At 44.8% G+C, this 18,740-nt stretch overlaps 1 protein-coding gene across 4 annotated transcripts in view; it reads left to right on the forward strand.

The window, feature by feature from the left end:
* Positions 1 to 18,740, forward strand: part of LOC126547021 (acyl-coenzyme A diphosphatase NUDT19-like) — a 53,706-nt gene that overhangs the window by 30,494 nt on the left and 4,472 nt on the right. For 2 of the 4 annotated variants that reach the window (XM_055062637.2, XM_050194838.3), the window contains exons 2-3: positions 10,373 to 11,118; positions 14,270 to 14,477. In XM_055062637.2, the coding sequence (XP_054918612.2) occupies positions 10,373 to 11,118; positions 14,270 to 14,477 (954 nt within the window). Of the gene's footprint in view, positions 1 to 9,090; positions 9,416 to 10,372; positions 11,119 to 14,269; positions 14,478 to 18,740 lie in introns of those variants that run through there. The other 2 variants (XM_050194839.3, XM_050194836.3) reach the window with 2 other exon arrangements.

Below are 18,740 nucleotides of genomic sequence, written 5' to 3' on the forward strand. Positions count from 1 at the left end.
ACCAAGTCGCTGTGGCATCATCTGCAATGAACGTGCCGATCAAGCAGCTCGTTCAGCTCATGCAGAAGACAACCGCCTATCGATCCCGCTGTCTAAGACAGATGCTGCAAGGGTGCTCCGCTTACTTGCACGCCAATGCACTACGTCAGAGTGGAATGAACCGCATTTTATGCACGCCCGTTTATGCACCCTGGATCCAACCTTAAGCCTCCGAATTCTACCACGACTTCCCCGAAGAGACGCGACCCTTTTGTGTAGGCTATGGTTGGGCGTCGCGTTTACCAATGCGTATACGCGTTCCGCATAGGGATGGCCGACACCGCAGCATGTGGCGATTGCGGCGACGCGGAAACGATTCGTCACGTTCTTTGCCAGTGCCCGCAGTACAGTGTGCAGAGACAATCGCTTTCCGTCGTGCTGAACCGGTTGCACGACCAGCCTCTGCCGGAAGAAAGAATTCTGAAACATCGACGCGCGCCTCAACATCGCATCAGAAAGCCGTGCAAGCGCTACTGCGCTTCTCGAGATCGACCGGCCTGTGTGAACGTCTGTGATTGGAACGCCTTTTCTGTTACCGTTTCCTTTTTCTTTTTCTTCCTTTTTCGTTCCTTTTTAGTCTCCTCTCCCTCTTTGTCGTTTCTACAACCCCTATATGCCCCACCCCAGTGCAGGGTAGCAAACAGGAAACTCGCCTCTGTATGGTTAACCTCCCTCCCTCTCTCTCTGCGCTCTTTTAAACCGTTATTCCGCAAAGAGCAATGCGTATACAGACACGCTAAAACTCCCCACTGCGTAACCGGTCTTATCCAACAGGACGTCCATCTTTAAGCGCAGTCCACATTTCGTTTCCCATAGCCACTAACGCGGAACCTTGTGCGCGCTGTATACTACGTATATGCACGTGCGCTGGATGGCGTGCATGATCTCTGAATGCCAGGAGGCAAGCTGTTTCGACTTTCAGCGCTTGTAGAGTGATCTATTGTTTCGGTTTCAGTTGCTCTGTACGTAGGTATGGCGTTCTGCTCCTGAGCCCGAGGTCGCGGGTTCGATTCACTGCAGAGGCTGCTGCGTTCTGATAGAAACGCTCGTCTAAATAGGTTTAGTTTAGATTTAGAGTGGGACGCAAACAAACACCCGCCGTGGTTGCTCAGTGGCTATGGTGTTGGCCTGCTAAGCACGAGGTCGCGGGATCGAATCCCGGCCACGGCGGCCGCATTTCGATAGGGGCGCTACCGGCGCCTCCGCTGTGCGTTTAATGTTGGTCGGGGTGGTATCCGATGGATGGATGGTGTGAGCGTCCCCTTTGGAACGGGACAGTGAGTTGCGCCACCAAGCTCTTGCTGTTATACTGCCTAATGTCCTACCTAGGTTAGAGAAGAAACGGAAAGAAAGCCACTACGAGTTCCCATACTTTTCTGACCCCCTATTGTGAACTTTGTTTTTGTACGTCTGCGTTTTTTGTCGTTACCCTGCTTTTCTTCCACCAATCTTCCAATCGCCGTTTACTAATCTATTTTGCGGACATGCTTACTTTCCCCCTGCTCTCGCTGAACCCAAGGACTTCAAGGAGGTCATGGTGCCTTAATCGACCGCTGGGGAGATATCTTCACATTCTAATAAAACATGCTCCGTCGTTTCCCTATAGCTTTACCGCAGCAAGTACATGCTTCTTCTTCCTTCTTATATCTCGCTTTATAGGTGCGCGTTCTAAGGCATCCTGATCTCACTTCAAAAAGTAATGAGCTTCCCTTTGAGTTATCATAAATTGTTTCTTTCCTGAATTCGTTTTTTCCCTCTTAAGTAGTTACTCATGGCAGATTTCTTTTCCATTGCCGCCACCCATGAAATTATTTCAGTCTCTGATTTTCCTCTTGATCCGACTCCTCCAGCGCCCTCTGGAGTTCCCTATAACGAGGCCAGTCGGTTAACTGAGTGATTCCAATAGTTCTCCGTATGCTGGGCGTGGAAAGCGCTATTCGGATTATGTCGTGATGGCTACCCATGTTTTCGTCTAGGGAAGCCCACTGTGTGTCTCTGACGTTAATTGTAAATGCGCTTTCGGGCGCCGTGTGTCTTGTGACGCTGTTACCCGTGTGTGTCGGTTTGCCGATTTGATTGATTGCCCGTTAGCCCAAGGCCTTGGCGGTGCCTCTAGTCGGAACCCTTTGAGCGACGTTTTCGCGTATCCCCATCCCAGACAACGCAAAGGCATCCTCAATAAGTATCTGTGGTGTCAGCATCAGGACATTCGTACATCCTGAGCATGTCCTGCACTAATCCTAAAGGGCTCCTTATCAAGTCCATTTGTCCGTCCCAAGTAGATACTGAGAACATACCAGGTACATAGTTCGAGGTCCATTTTAGGATGATGTCAGGACGTGTTTCAATGCACTATTGTTTGGTACTGTAATTATAGGGCATTTCATTATTTACGAATTGAGTTAATATACTATGCATATTGCAAGATAATATGCATCTGCAATATGCCCTTATTGTAGGGCTCCGTTTGGATACTTGTGCGCGTTCATGTGCTCTTAAATCTCAGAAATTTTGCGTCTTTGTTTCTTGCCACAATTAAAAAGCAGTGCGATATCAAATGAACTATATATAGGTACAGTGCCACCTATATGCACGTACAATAACATAACCTTCGAGATCTGCTTTTGGTACTTCAAGAGAACCGTCGGTGGCAGGTGCGCTTTGGACACAACGACCAATAATAACGTAATAATAACATAATAATAATAATAATAATAATAATAATAATAATAATAATAATAATAATAATAATAATAATAATAATAATAATAATAATAATAATAATAAATAACGTTTAAAGCAAAATATAGGCTACAAATAAACGTTTGTTTGGTTGAAGTGCGTCATTTGTGTTTAGTTTTTGGTTATAGTCGATTTCGTTCGGCCAAGCATGAAGCTCCAAATTAAACACACCTGGAAGCAACGTCCTGCTGAGGATGTTGCTGGCATGTTTGTGAAGTTAGGGTCGCGATAAGTCCGGCAGTAGATGTTGTGTTTAAAACACAATTTCATCGTGGGTATGGTGCTGTGGACGTCCTCAGTACGTCCCATAAAAAGCTAGGACGTTCGGATCTTTCCGGGAGGTCCACGGGATGTGAGTATGTGAGTTGCGTTAAAGTCATCCACTATCACCGTCTTATCCCTGGTGCCCGTTAAATCTTTTGTTGCCGAGAGAACTTGGGGTAGGCTGGCCCTTTGCTTTTTGGTGAACTGTACACGTTTGTGATTATTGTGTGTGCCTTATGTATACTTCGTTTCTTTGGAATCATACTGATAACTATGGAATTAGTATCTGCCTGAATGTGTGCAAGTGTTAATAATTGAGCGTTTATGGACTTGCTCACCAGCGTAGCGACCTTCGAATTTCGAGGATCGCTCAGAGTGTAGGATCCCTGCAGTTTGGCCGGCTTGGCTCCTACCTCGTGCAGACATATCACGTCCGGAGTGATTCCGGAGTTTTTGATCAACTGTCGGACCGCGCTGCCGCTTTCCTGGCGAAGGAGCGGCAGTTCCATTGCCAGATCTCCAATTGTTCTGAATTTGGTATTCGTTGTGATTTCTTAGCGTGATTAGCCATGTTGTGCACACTTATTTTAAGCCCGTGACGTTTCCGTGTCCGAGCCGTCGGATTCTGTTATACGCTGTAGCTTAAGTTATATTTTGCAGAACCCGCTCCAATAGATATTGCCTGTTTTTTGGTCGGAACAACCTTTAAGCTGTTCCGTCGCAAATGTATTATGTTTTTCGACATCGTTCGTTCACTGCAATTCCGTTTTGCTTTTGTTTAACTAACGTCATCATTCCGTGCATGAATATTTTCAGGTTTTCCGTGATCGTCTTTTGGATTTGCGCTGCCGTTGTCTGCGCGTTATTTGAAGTTGGGTTTGTCGGAGACTCCGCGGAGACCGAGTTTACATTTACCGCCGCCTTCGTGTTAGCTCTTTCTTTAAATTGACGCGCCGCTTCCAGCTGTTGTATTTTGCTATTGGGGCGCGTCTCTAACTCTGACATTTGTTTCTCTATAGTGATTTTCTTTTGCGTTCTTCTAAGAGTTGGTCTCTTAGTCGCGCGTTTTCCTTTTCCATTTTCAGAACACGTTTATCATTTTCGCTAGTATTCTGTTTCGGTGCAGTGGGAGAAACAAGCCTCGACTAACTCACCTGCTGCTTTTTTAGGCAATGGTGCTTATATATAGGTGCACACTACGCATGTGGTGCGTAGTGTGTGGGGTTCAATCTATCTGGAAGCCCGTAAAGCTATTTAAGAGTGTGTGTCACTACATGAAATAATCCTGTATAACTCGCCGAATTTCAAACTCGGAACATACCGTATGTATATTATTCCATGAACTGGCAGAGCAAATGAAGTTCCACTACTGTTGAAATGACGAAATGCTCTTAGTTCTCTTGCTGGTTGTCTGACTTCTTCAGTATCAACTAGGGAGGTTCGTAAGCGAATTCTTACAAAACGTCGTGATCGAAAACCATAGATAACTTTGTGATAGCGATAATCGCACTGCGTCTAGCTTCCCTGAAGGTTAGAATGAGCGATATCGAAAAAAATATTCCTGTATAGTGCGCACCTCTGGTATACATATAGTCCGCGGAGTGTTGTAAATCCAGCATTTCTGCAAACAAAACTGCCTTCGATAATGTGAGTATGGAATAAATGGGTTCGCCGGACGCTCCTGACGACGCGCTGTCGATTCACTGTGCAAATTCCCCGAACAGCAGCCGCTACGCCGAGTAGTAATGTTCTGGATACGCTTACAGCGAATTTACATGCATAGCCCAAACCAGTGAATAACCTGTCCCAAACACTGGCTGCCTTTGTAAGGCGCCTTCGAGGAAAACTCGAACTCGCTCTTCATACTTTGAGCAGGAAAACCTGCCGCGAAGGGACCTGCTGCTTCAAGGAAGTTTCCTGTTCTTTGTCTGGACGTGTTTCGGCGCTGCTATGTGAAGCGGGTGCTGGCTGTGGCTCGTTGCAGCGCGTTCAACTTCGACACTACTGCGATAGCGCCGTCGCTTCGTTTGCTTTACACGTGGCTCAAGCTGCCGAGCCCAGTGCTCCACTTGAAGCCTGCCGGTACCAGTGCCCCGTGTCGACAGCCAGGCGTGCCGACGCGATTTTTCTGCTTTTCTCCTGCAAATTTAGTTGCATAAAATCTTGCCTGAGTATCGTGCGATGGAAAGAAAATGGAGATCTGTTAGCGCCTTAATTGTTGGGCTAGAAGTATTACACGATGACACAGCACAATATGACAGAAGAAAACCAGTGGTGGGTGTGGTCTAGTAACGTTGGGTGTGGTGACGCGTATGCGCTTCGGTATGCCTAGAGGTAACGGTGTTAGAAAAAAGTGCTGAGTGATCGTCCATCGGTGATTAGGAACAGGTTTGTGCCTGCACGCTCTCCGAAAAATTAGCTGCCAGCGTAGTCTGCTTTCGCAACTTGGTTTCGAGCAGCATTAGATTCAATGTTGAAAAAAAAAAGGAAATTGTCACACGCTCCTTTAATTAAAGTGTGTTGTAAACAGAAACATGAAGGAAACTGAAACTCGTGCATAAAACGAAAACATGACAAACACCAGTATACGGCAGAGTGCAAGTTACCATGCATGTCACGTGGCCACCTGCTCTTTCTCTCGTTTCATCTGCTGTCGGCAGTTGTCGGTCTCCAAGGCAACGTAGTCCCTCTTTCCTCTATTCGCTCCGCCCAGCAGCGATCATCATCATTGTGCCGTGGCAGCTTGGTAGAGTACTAAAATTCCGGAGACGTTTTCACAACTCGCCCGTCTAGGATGGATGGATGGATGGATGGATGGATGGATGTTATGAGCGTCCCCTTTGGAACGGGGCGGTGGGTTGCACCACCAAGCTCTTGCTACTATGCTGCTTAATATCCTACCTAGGTTAACCAATGAAAAAAGAAAAACAAACAAACACTATGAACTACCACGTCCAAATTTTCTGATCCCCTATTGCGAACTGTGCTTTTGTACGTCTCCGTCTTTTGTCGTTTCCCTACTTTTCTTCCACCAATCCTCCAATCGCCTCTTACTAATGTCTATTGCGGACCTGTTTGCTTTACCACTGCTCCCGCTGAGCCCAAGGGCTTCAAGGAGGCCAGTGGTGCCTAAATCGACCGCTAATTCTAATAAAATATGCTCCGTCGTTTCCCTAGCTTTACCGCAGCAAGCACATGCTTCTTCTTCCTTCTTATATCTCGCTTTATAGGTGCGTGTTCTAAGGCATCCCGATCTCGCTTCGAAAAGTAATGAGCTTCCCTTTGAGTTATCATAAATGGTTTCTTTCCTGATTTCGTTTTTATGCGTTGCATATTGCAATCACTCAGTTCAGCCCTTGGGCGAGGCCGGGCAGCCACCATTGACCTTTAGCGCAACCACGTAACGTGACGTCACGACAGCCTGAGGAAAAGCTGGGCCCCAACTCGCGCGCAATATGCAACGCATTCTTCGCTTAACCAAGCTAAGCCTGGCCATTTTTTCCCTCTTAAGTAGTTACTCATGGCAGGTTTCTTTTCCATTGCCGCCACTCATGAGATTAATTCAGCCTCTCTGACTTTCCGCTTGACCTTCTTTAGGGTCAGGCTTCTGCACCGCCACCATGACCGCCACCTTCATCGACGTCACACGTCACGTGCGCGGCAATCTAACGTTTTTTTTTATTGTTGTTCATTGTGTAAGTTCTTCTATACGTGGCGTTGTTCAAAACCCCTTTATAGAGTTACTGCATATACTCCTTATTGTATTGCTCTCAAGGGGAGCATATACAATAACCCTACCCCTTTATAGGGTGCCTCGATGCCCGCCATTCTTCGTCCTGCGTCAGATGCTTCGGGAACAGACGAACTGTTTTTTTTTATTTGTACTTACCGTCAGATGAGGCGAAGCACAAACTTTTGATTACCCCGCCGTGATACGCAAAATGGGCGCCCATTCCCAGAAAGCACTTGCCTGAAGTCATTTGGTCTGGAGCAATCGCACTGTCTTTTTTTTAAAATTAATTACTGTTATTATTCTTGTGCGCGGCTGCTAAAGAACTTTGTTCTGTATTCATATTATTGTGGCATGTTTAAGTGCATATTCTGTAGTGCTTAAATTTAGTTATTCGTTTCGTTGCAATGTGTACTCGATGGGCCATGTGTGCAACGATTGGTTCATCGTGCATGCGGAGTAGACAGATCTATGTTCCAGTAATTGATTTTCCAAGGTTAACCCAGTTGGAGCGTTAAAAAATAACTTGATTAAATGAATTATGTCACCGACTTACCCGTCATATGAGAGAAGCATGCATTTGCTTTAGATAAGAATGTGACAGTCTTTCGTTTCTATAGCACGAAAGTTATTTATAAGTGATAAGCGAAAAAATTTATACCGCTCTACGCAGTATCATTAACACACTACCTGTGCCCAAATTGTCCGCGCCGTCTACGCAAGCAGGCACAGCGAGTCACGCGCAACTAGTGCGAATGCTCAAACTCACGGCCTTCAGGTTTCTCTTTCATTAGCGATTAAGGTCAATCCGAATCAAACGTTTAGATCATATATTTGGGATAACAGTCGAATTCAAATATGCAATTGTGAATGACTGTGTAGCCGCGCTCGGTGTGAATTTAGTTCTACCTGTATCGAGGTAGTCCGTGGCAGCGGTATGAATCACCTTCCCGGATTAGTGCACTCGCCCGACTTTCTTCTTGACGAATGAACTGCGAATTGCACGTTGGCAGCAACCAGTGATCGTTCTAGCTGTTTCAGCTCTTTGTCCGATTGTAAGCAGCAAGACCAAATGTCATCGACATGATTCAAGTCCTGCAAGTGTCTTATAAAAATTAGTGCCTGAACATCAGCAGTATTGCTAATTGTAGACACGCCAATGCCATTTGCACTAAGTTAATAAACGAACAGGTCGCACGTGGACCAAAGCAAATGAGCCTGCGCGAGAAGGCGCGCCCGGGAAACAGTGGTCTAGCCAAGCAAAGGGGAAAAAAAAAAAAGCTGCCGCGCACATGACGCGTGACGTGGCTAAAGGTGGTGGAAGAAATGGGGTTAACCGAGGGGCCCGATTTTTATTGATCGTGTCATGAGAAGCCAACAAACAAAGACACCAAGGACAACGTAGGGGAAATTACTTGTATTTACTAACTGAATTATAGAAATGATAAATTAATGGCAATGAAAGTGCATGAAAAAACAACTTGCCGCAGGTGGGGAACTGTCCCACGTCTTCGCATTATGCGTTAGCATCGCACACGAAACTTCGCTGGTCATCCTTCTTCACAGTGTGGAAGGGTACCGAGTTCTGTTTTGTTGTTGTTAAGCATCTACTGGACAAAAAATTTCACACAGCTTACGGGCCAAAGATTAGCATGTATAATAGCTACCTAAAACTGTTTTCGGCGCCTGAGTGCGCTGACCGCAATAAAGGCAGCGTTCTGTTACGCGAGGAAAACGGAAACATGAATGTTGCACTGCAGTTTTTTTCTTCTTTTTCTATAAGAATACTTGTAAATCAGCACAGGGCGCCGTATGTGGCTGATATTTTTTGTTTGAAGCTGCAAGCAGGACGCTCACGTCTTCTTTTTTTTTTTTTTTTTTCGTCTGCGTTACGCAAGACCTACTGATGAAAAACTATATGCGCATAAATACACACGAGAGATACATACTGCTTGAAGGACAAGAAAAATATTTCTTCTCCAAAGGGAACCGTACAATAACATAGAATGAAAGCCCACACCGGGACCGCAATGCACGCGCAGTCACCGAGTGGCACTAAAAATAAATAAAATGAAATAAAGAAGCGAAAGAAAGGAATGTATTCATAAGGCATAAACACATGTCATATCCAGTTATAAGCACTATTCGAGCGGCCCGGTCTGATCGTAAGAAGCAGCGCGCGAAGCAGTACGAACTACCGAGCCGAGCAGAATCGCCAGCAGTTTCCAACGGCGCGACCTCGATGCGGCCCAATCCACTTCGATCGCAGCGCCGCCACAGCATTTTTCGTCGTTGCGCGCCTCACTGCAAAGCATGCGCCGCCCGGCCGCTTGCGCCACTCAACTGTATAGTAGTAGACTCGTTTCCGCCAAGATGGCGGCGACCGCGTTTGGGTTGGTATGGCGCTCCTGCTCGTTTCACGGTAGCCGCTTGAGTGAGGCAAGTTTCGCTTTAGGAAACTTCAGGACATCTCGACCAAACAGCTGGCTTTACGTATCTGCATACAGCAGTAGGTTTACGGCAATGCAAGTGAGACAAGCAACTAACCTTCGTGGCTCGAAGAACTCCGGCACGATATCAGGTGCGCTGTGTGTCAGCTGTTTTCAGTGGCGTGTTTTGTCAGTTGTACAGAGCGTTCAGGTAAGACCGTCGCTTTAGATATATTTAAAGCGCAGACTGCTGCTTTGGAATGTGCTCTTGTGAAATAAATTTGAACATTGTTCGTGACCTTGACCCACCTCTTGTCATTCTTGAAGCGAAACGACCGTTGACAGTCGATTATTTTGTGCAGTACTAAAGTAGCGGTAACTACAGTATGTGTAAGCACTGTATGATGAACAGGTTGAGTTATTCTCCGGACAAAGTTTGTAGGTTGGCTAGAATGTTGCTTCATGTCTGAACATTCGCGGTGGCTGCATTTCAATGGGGGTGAAAAGAAAAAATGAGCACGTTATATGCACGTTGAAGAGCCTGAGGTTGTCAAAATTAACCCGGAGCATCCCACTACGGCGTCCTCGCGCAGTTTCCGAACGTTGACCCCCGCGCCCCCCGGTTTTTTTTTTTTAACTTGTGAGCATTGCTTCGTGTGCCGTTACGGTCAGAATCGAAACATTTTACATCGCCGTGCATAGGCGGGCTATGTGACGGCCCATAAATTGCACAGGATGCAAATGACTCTGTGGAAAGTTCACGAGCGACAAAGAAGTGCATGACGCACGTGATACGCTTGCGTTCTGCATTCCCACTAATCGTATCACCCACTTTTCTTGAGCGTCGAGTGGTGCACCTCTCTGTTCTGCGTAGTCTTATACTGTGCGAAAGGCTCCGGTTTCAAGTGCAGACTCCAAGGGTTGGAAGCATCCGCCCCACCCTCTCCGAGTCCCAGCAGAGTAATTGTCGTTATGTCACTGATGGGAAGATATGTGTTCAAGTTCAGGGCGCGCCTATGTTTTAGAGTATGAATAACAAAAAATACATTTTTTTCTCTTTTACTTGGAGAAGACTGGCTTCAGTTTTTATGTCAGTTCATAACTGTGAATTATTGAAACACTTGCAGTAGACATGTAATTAAGATTTGTGTGCTTTATTCCATTGCAGCCATGTCAGCACCTCCATGGAAGGAGGCAGCCAGCCTCATTGTAATAAGCCGTGCTCCATTACGAGATGTGGTGGGAAAAGACTTGGCAACAGCCATGATGGCCACCGTATGGAACAACCAGACTGAGCGTGTGTCACGCTGCGACTACCGTGTGCTGATGGTCAAGCGGTCAAGTCTGAGCTCATTCATGGCCAACGCTTACGTGTACCCAGGTGGCCTCTGTGAGCCATGTGACTTCTCATCTGATTGGTGGGAGGTGTTTGCCGCAGTGGGTGCCACAAAAGAAGCTCTTCTCAGGGATGTCTGCAACCGGGCTAAGGGTCCACGACCTCCAATGATTACCAAGCCCATGACATTATCGCACAATCAGCTCAGTTCTGAAGACCATTTGCCAGGTGACTTGGCTTATCGTATCTCGGCCATTCGGGAGACATTCGAGGAAACAGGGGTCCTGCTGCTCACACAAGCTGCTCCTGTTCGTGGCGAGGCTGTTCTGGCCGAGTGTTTGAGCGAAGGCGTTGACACAACACTGTGGCGACAGCGGTTGCGAGAAGATCCAGTGAACCTGTTGCGCATGTGCCGTGAAAATCGTCTCTGTCCTAATGTCTGGGCCCTGCATGAATGGTGGGACTGGTTGACACCCATCTCGGTGGGCCACCGACGTTATGACACCATGTTCTACATCTGCTGCATGGATAAGCAGCCACAGGTGGTGCTCGACCAGAGTGAAGTGATTACACTGAAGGTAAGAGGTATTAGGCATTTGTAGTGGCCACTTCAATTGTTTGTTTAGCATGGATGGCTACAACAAGATATATGTTCTTCTAGTCCTTGTTTTCTGTTGCAACGTCAAGTTCCTACATTCTCTTCATTAGATCTGTTATTGAATATGTGACCCTTCTCAGTTTCACATTCTTACTAACCAACAGAGGCTTTCAAAGCAGTTAAGCACAAGTATTGAGGCGTGAGTAAAGGCTGTACATACTCCAATCTTACAATATTGAGGTAGTAGTGCAGTGGTATGTCAGCAAGAGCTGGGTGTAGAAATGTTTTATATTCAACAACTATGTACATGTATTTGTTTTAGTGTAGGGCAGCTACTAACACAGGTATTGTGCAAGCATCTGTGTCTTGGGATGGGGAACAGTGCCAGTAGGGAAGCACAGTTGGTTGAAAGTAGACACAGGTGATAAAAGTACTGTTTTCTATTGATTGTTTGGCAGTGCTAACTAATAAAAGAGGAAAATACGATAAGTGTGAAGTGGTGAAGATATTGAGTGAATAGAAAACTGAAATCTGCATTGGATGGCTGTGCAAGTGACATTGAAAACTGTGGCCACAAAATATTCACATTGGCAAAGCAAACTAGAACCATACATCTTGCTTGAGCAGATAAATAAGCCTTCAAAATAAATTTGTGGGAGGCCCTATGATTTTACATGTAGGGTGTGGAAACCATTCTTTTTACGCATCATAGAAGAGTACAGTATCTGATGCTTGGAGGGCATCATTGAAAACAGCTTATTGCCTTGCAGTTGTCACTAACATTTTTCGTTTTTGTGCCTGACACATCTTGCATTACTTCGATGACTTTGTGGTAACACTCTTCAGCCATGGTGACATCTTTGCAGTCCTGCTGAAATACGAGCAATTTTAAATAGCCATGGTCATTATGAAGAACATTAAGAGGAAGTGCTTTAATAGATTATTATTGGTGGATTACTGTTTTAGAACTGCTCCTGAAATCGGAACGGATGCCTTACAACTGGAGACATGGCTCACACTCCAATTTCATGCTCTAAACTGTGGCACCAGTGAGGCCTCTGATGTATAAAGTGTTGCTGTATTTTTGCATTTTTAGGCCTTAGTTGTGCAGGAAGAGTGTGCGAAAGTGGCTCAAATCGATTCTTTCATTTACAGATTTGATGTAATTATTTTTGTTATTAAACATTTATTCCAGGTATCTGACCAAGACTGCTGTTAGCCTCACTCAAATGTTACAAGTCTGATGTCACAAATAATTGGTGTGGAAATTTCACAGTGGTAAAAAGTATCTTCAGATTTTGATGGACCAGCCATCGTGGCTATAATGTATGCGATTTTTGAGTGGTTTTCTCACCTGTCTATTCCTTTCGTCATTTTTTGGCATAATACACTTCTTCCCACAGTAAAAATGACCTATATGGTATTGTAAGAACATAATCTACCTAACTAGCTTAACTGTGATTACTGTACCTAAGTCATCCTTTAATGTAAATGTTCTGGGTGCCACAGAGGCTAACACATTTGAATCTCTTGCCAACATATCCAAGAGACATGTATTCTGGTTTTATTAAATGTTCAGTTGGTAGCCCTTTGTCAATATCATACATATGTCACATAGGGCTGGGTGTTGAATAAAAACTCCATTATTGGAAAGGGTGGAGCGTCACACCGTTCTGTAATCTATGTGAGCGCAGTCAGTGGTTACAACGGCCTCCTGTTAGGGGATCCTGTCAGTAGCTCCTCAGGATCAAAGTTTGTTGTCTGTTTGTCTGTCCATTAATCGGTGCCTTTTAATTGATTAATTCGATTTGTGAATTCACGTGCAGAAGAAACAAAAAGATCAAAGGATGTGGCCTGTCGTAACAATGCACTTCAAAGAAAGAAAAAGCTGTTCTATTTGAATTGACAGTTACCTTTATTATTACTGGAACGAGACTCCATGCAAATGGACATTCAAGCATGTCAGACTTAGTCAAACACAATCACAGGTCCAGCTGCGGAGGCAAAGAACCTTGTTAACATTCACTGGCAGTAGAGTTCCTTTGCTTAGAACAAGGATAGGAAAGAGGAATGGGAAAACTAACATTTCCACAGATTTTGCCACAATTGCAGCGCACATGTGCGAGTGCAGTTGGAACTCATTCCCTTGTGTGATATTTGTTGAGCCAGAGAAGTAAAAGCATCAATGCCAGCATTTACCAGATTTTGGCCATGTGTGTTTAACCAATCAATTGCAATAAAAAATTTAGTTGTGATTAGAGCTTTAATCAGGTAATCAGATGGTTGATCAATGAATTGCCCAGCCCTTATCTCACATTTTAATTTGGTTGTGCTGGGGATATTCCAGAGATGTCATACTTTGCACTGCACAAGTTACACCATGTCGTACTAATTACTAATTCAGTCTAGAAACATTGCATATATACCATGTGCATGGTTGTTCAGGCATGTGAATGTATTTCATAAAGTCAGCAGACTATGCTGCATGTCTGATTGCCCATTGTGAAAGTCGCAAGAAAAGGCAGACAGAGGTCTTCTTACCTCATAAATTTTGAAAAAAATTGTCGATATCACAGTTGTCCCTTCTGCTCCAGTTTTATCTATTTTGGTGTTTTGGGAATACATATATCAAAATTGGTGCTTGCATCTTTGTTCTTAGTACATGGTCATGATCATGCATTGACTAGCTTCTGTTTTGCAGTTGGCACATGTGCTGTGAAGTTATTAATGATTGTGGCACTTTGGTTAATTAGCTAATTGCACATTATGAGCATATGCAAGTACCAGTGGCCGTTTTACTCAATCTTTATTGGTCTGCGATGGAATAGTAGCACCACCACGCCTTTTCTTCTCCACATTTTCATTGTGCGGAAGTTCGTTTGGTGACCCATTTACACTTCATTTCATTGCTGTCTGAGGCCATACGGGGCGCTTCCGGTAACTCGAGTGTGAAACCCTTGCGGTCGTTCGTCACAGCTGCCACTAATAATAACGCCCCTTAATCAACGCGCCTCCGAATTCTTGGTCGGCGGAAAATGTCACCACCGACCACGTTGGTGCATGCGTCGTCACATGGTGTGGCGCCGGCCGGCCTGTTTCATTTCGCTCTTCCCCCTCCCCCTTTCCTTCAGTGGTGCACCCCTGAGGGCATGCTTCAAGACTACTCTACCGGGGCGGTGTTCCTGGCGCCGCCGCAGGTCTACGAAACCTCGCGGTTGCTGAACATGACAAGTTTCGCGGAGCTGAGCCAGTTCGCCTGTCACAGGGCCACCGAAGGCTGCGAGCAGTGGATGCCCGTCATCGCCTCGGCCAGCGATGGCGCTGTGTCCCTACTACCAGGTCAGTCACAGCACGCGCTCGAGCCCTGCCCCCTGTAAGGTGCCTCGATGCCAGCATCGCTTTACAGCGGAGACGCGTGCTTTCGAAGCACCCTAGCTCCTGGAGCCCGTCAACGATCGCGTCCCTCTTCGCCCCCCCCGTAGCTACCGCCAGCGAGCACGCATCTTTTTCAAAGAAACCGGAGAAATAGAGGCGCGGCGATTGACCTCGCTTTCCAAAGCAGACTTCCGCAAACCTGCACACGGGCGCACCGCGCGCAAACACGGCAGAAAGAAAAAATTCCGTAGGCAACCATCGGCAGCATTCTTCTTGAGGCGTCTGGCGGGCCTGCGCCGCGGTGGGCGGCCCCGTTTCCTTGACCTTGTTTGGATGGCGTGGCTCTTTTGTTTCGGTTTTAATTCGTATCGGAGCCACGAACCCCCGCCCCCCGCTCTCCTCCATCTGCCTGGCTTGCAGGGCAGCCGACTCGCTGTCGCGCTCGGGTCTGCGTTGCACTCTGCTTAGCGGCGGCCGTGTCCTCACTCTCAACTAAGCTGCGTTCGCATCGCCTGCGCGAAATGGTTCAGGGCCCACTGAACTGTGCAGGAAAATGCCCATTTCGCGTGCTGAGATTGTTCACTGCGTTTTTCCCAAATGCGAACTTGTTTAAAGGCCGTTTCGCATGGTGCGATTTCCATTGCATACCGAAGGAAATCTCAATCTCACTGCGTCTGAATTCCGCCATGTTGGTCGCTCGTCGTAGCGATCGCTACGATTTTTGTCCGCAAAAAAAAAAAAAAAAAAAAAAAAGCTTTCAAAATTGCGTCGAGAGCTATTTCGCGGTTTGTTTTGGTTATGATGGTTGGAAAATGTCAGTCATTCGGCAAATCCAGGGTACTTGTGGGGAGCCGCGGATTTCGGTATCTTGTACGTACCATCAGCACCATTACGTAAAATAAGGGCAAATAAAAACTTGTACTTCATATTCCATTCCCCCATTTCTACGCGTTTGTTGTCATACGTAGCAAATTAAGTACATTGCCAATAGAATTCCGGTGATTATACTCCGGTTAATTCGATTTTTGGTTAACTTGATCCCAACCGAATGTTCTGGCTGGCGCCCATACATATTTATGGGCCCCAAATTTCGTTATTTCGATCCTAAACTTGGCATTTGCCGGATACCTCGAACTTGACCAGTCAGCACGCACACGGAGTTCAGTGGACAGTGAAACGTTAACACACTTTATCTCCCGTCAAAAAGGCCCATTTTCGGCCTTGCCTAGGAGGATTTTCAAGCAATAACCGTAGCTTGCAATGTCTGATTGTGGTTTTACCCGATTCTAGCGCGCATTTTCTTTTTCCGAGAAAATTTGGCCGGAAGTTGCCTGCGTGGTGCAATCGGACACGAAACCAAAACCGTCTTCGCTGCGTTCGTATGCTTTTCCGCATAACGCTAATGTATTGCGGCAAAGCTATCCTTTTGATATCGTGCGGCGAAGCTGCCTTTAAGAAACCAGCCGCCATTTCGCAACACATATTAGACCCTTTCCCATTTTCTTACTTAAAAACGCTGGTGCGCATTAACTTTCTTTGTCTAGCAGCTTTAATGTCATTTCTTGGTTAGTTTTCTTACTTTTGACAATAGAAAGTGGGTGCACATTTGATTCGGGGGCGTGTTAGGGCAAATATGGCCAAATGAATCAGCGGTGTGTTCTGGCATTTTTTGTGCATCTTGTTTAACTTGATCAATTCTGTAAGTCCCGTCAGGATCGAATTAACGCAAACCTAATGTACTGTGAGGTATCGCCCACCAGACAAAACAGCCTTCGCATGTCATCAGAATATTGATTTGTTACGTACATGCTACTCACAATATAGAAATGCCGTAGTTGTAGCATGGTGCCTTTCGTACGTATTATGGTTAAACTATGCACATAGAACAATTTAAATTGCAACCTCCGCCAAATACTGTATCAAAAGCATATAGCATGACAGCATAGTACACAATGTTTCGATGTTGCGCCATATACGTGACTATTTAGTTGCATTCTCTTCAATTTCTTTTCTGACGTTTCATTTTCCCAGTAAATTAAACATGTTATTTAAAGACACACTAAAGAGAAACGCTGAATTAGTTTAGATTCATAAATTATTCTTCAAGAACTCTACTTTCGTAGATTTCGCAGTAATAGGTTATTTGAGGAGAAAGTGATGGTCAAAATTTCATTTTTGAATACGTATCAAATATGAATTACCAAATTGAATATCAGATAGTCAAATACAGGCGCATATATTTACAGCAGGAATAGTTATTTCAATATATTTAGGTACCACACCTGCCCTGATTAGTGCAAAAAAGGCAGCTAAACATAAGATCACTAATTTTCATTAAAGGAACTGCACAAATAGCCTCTCAACATCTCTAGGGCCTCATTGCAAACAAGCTTTCCAAAGATGCTAAATAAATGGTTTCTGAAAAAAGATGAGAAGATTTGGGGAAAAAGGAAACTAGCTCAAAGGACCTGTGGGTGGCAAGCACATGTAAAAGGGCTCAATGAGAGCAAAACATCACTGATTGTAGTGTAAAGATAAAACTGCTACTTGACTAGACTGTCAAAGAAAAAGAACTAAATGCCAGACAAGGAAAAATAATAGGTTGTCATGCAGGCTTCCGCCACAATACCTAAAAAAAAAGCTTGCATTGCCAAATTTGTTTCTGCATTGCTTCAGAATCTTGTCATTGTCTGAGGTCGGATAATCTGTGGTACTTTGTTTAACAGATGAAAAACAGTAACAAGACCTTCACAGTTGACTGTTGTGAAATATTCGATCAGTTTCAAATATTCAAAAATATTGAATTGTTTCTTTTCAAATATGAATATTTTATTCATACTTAAAATTTTGAATATTTGCCCACCCCTAGTTAAAATCCATGATGTCATGGCAATCTGGTGCAGGAATTTCAAGGCAGTCGCACCACCAGTCTTTTGTGTTTCTTTTCTGACTTGCCAAGCACCATCATGTGGTAAGAGTAGCATTTTCAGTATTGTAGAAGAGTAATTTACTAACACAGCTGAAACCATTTTTCTTTCGTGTTCATTTAAAGGCTTTTTTACCTCTGCTATAAGACGCAACTGCCCATTAAGAACTTGCATATCAAACAGCATACTATATCATGACACATTTTACTCGGTAGCATATTTAATGCTGCGACTTAGAAGAAACAGTATTTTCAATCAGCTATTAATGAAGTGTTAATGCACAATAGCTATCATTTTAATCTATTTGTTTCTTTTATCTAATTGATTATAATTTTTTCATGCACAGAAACACCAATAGACTTTCAATATTTTGTGTAATCTTACTGAATATGCTTACTGCCCCTATATTAATCCTTACTTTAATAGGTAAATACCACAGTTATACAACCAGACACATCTACATTTGCATTTTTATGTGTATTATTATTGAATCTGATGAACTGACATAACAGTGTTGCTGGAGCTACTTGCTGTGAACTATATTCTTGTTCACAAGTTGTGCAAACAGCTATTAACATCTACCATATCATCTCACACTCTATTTCAGTAACTGCTGTTGTGCGTTCCAAAATGAACGTAGAACTTCAAAGCACGGATCACTACAAAATGCATGTTATTTGCTTCTAAAGTGAACAGTATTGTCACACTGCATGACAGAGCCGAAGGAAGAGTAAATAGAGGTGTGCGCGAGGAACTGGCCATGGCCTGTTGGCCTTGCATGACTGTCCTGTCCCTTGCTCTATACTAACCATCCATCATCTTGTAAATAAACCCATCCCATACGTAACAATTTTGGTGGAGGTGCTAGGTAGATCACACTGTACGATTGGGCTATACTACCCGTTCGACGCAGCAAACGGTTGGCTGGGCTACCACCCGGAGACACTGACATGAGTGATCTGGACAGAGGTGACGTTCATGAGGAAACCGCGGAAGGAAGCATTCGCCCAAGGCAAGCTGGCTACTGGGCTCTTCATCGAAAAGCACACACATTCTCAGGCAAAGTGAATGAGGACGTTGAAGACTGGTTGAGACACTGTCAGTGGGTGAGCCGCCACAATGAATAGAGCCTATCTGCACAGCTCTCTAACATTGTCTTTTTCTTTGCCGGAACTGCCCTTATGTGGTTCGACAATAACAAGGACTCGCTTACAACTTGGGACAGCTTCGTCAAAGAGATAAAGAAATGCTTTGATTCATTTTCGAAAAAGAAAAGGGCTCAGCAGACACTTTCACGAGT

The sequence above is a fragment of the Dermacentor andersoni genome, chromosome 1, assembly GCF_023375885.2.
Source record: "Dermacentor andersoni chromosome 1, qqDerAnde1_hic_scaffold, whole genome shotgun sequence".
In the NCBI taxonomy this organism is placed as follows: Eukaryota; Metazoa; Arthropoda; class Arachnida; order Ixodida; family Ixodidae; genus Dermacentor; species Dermacentor andersoni.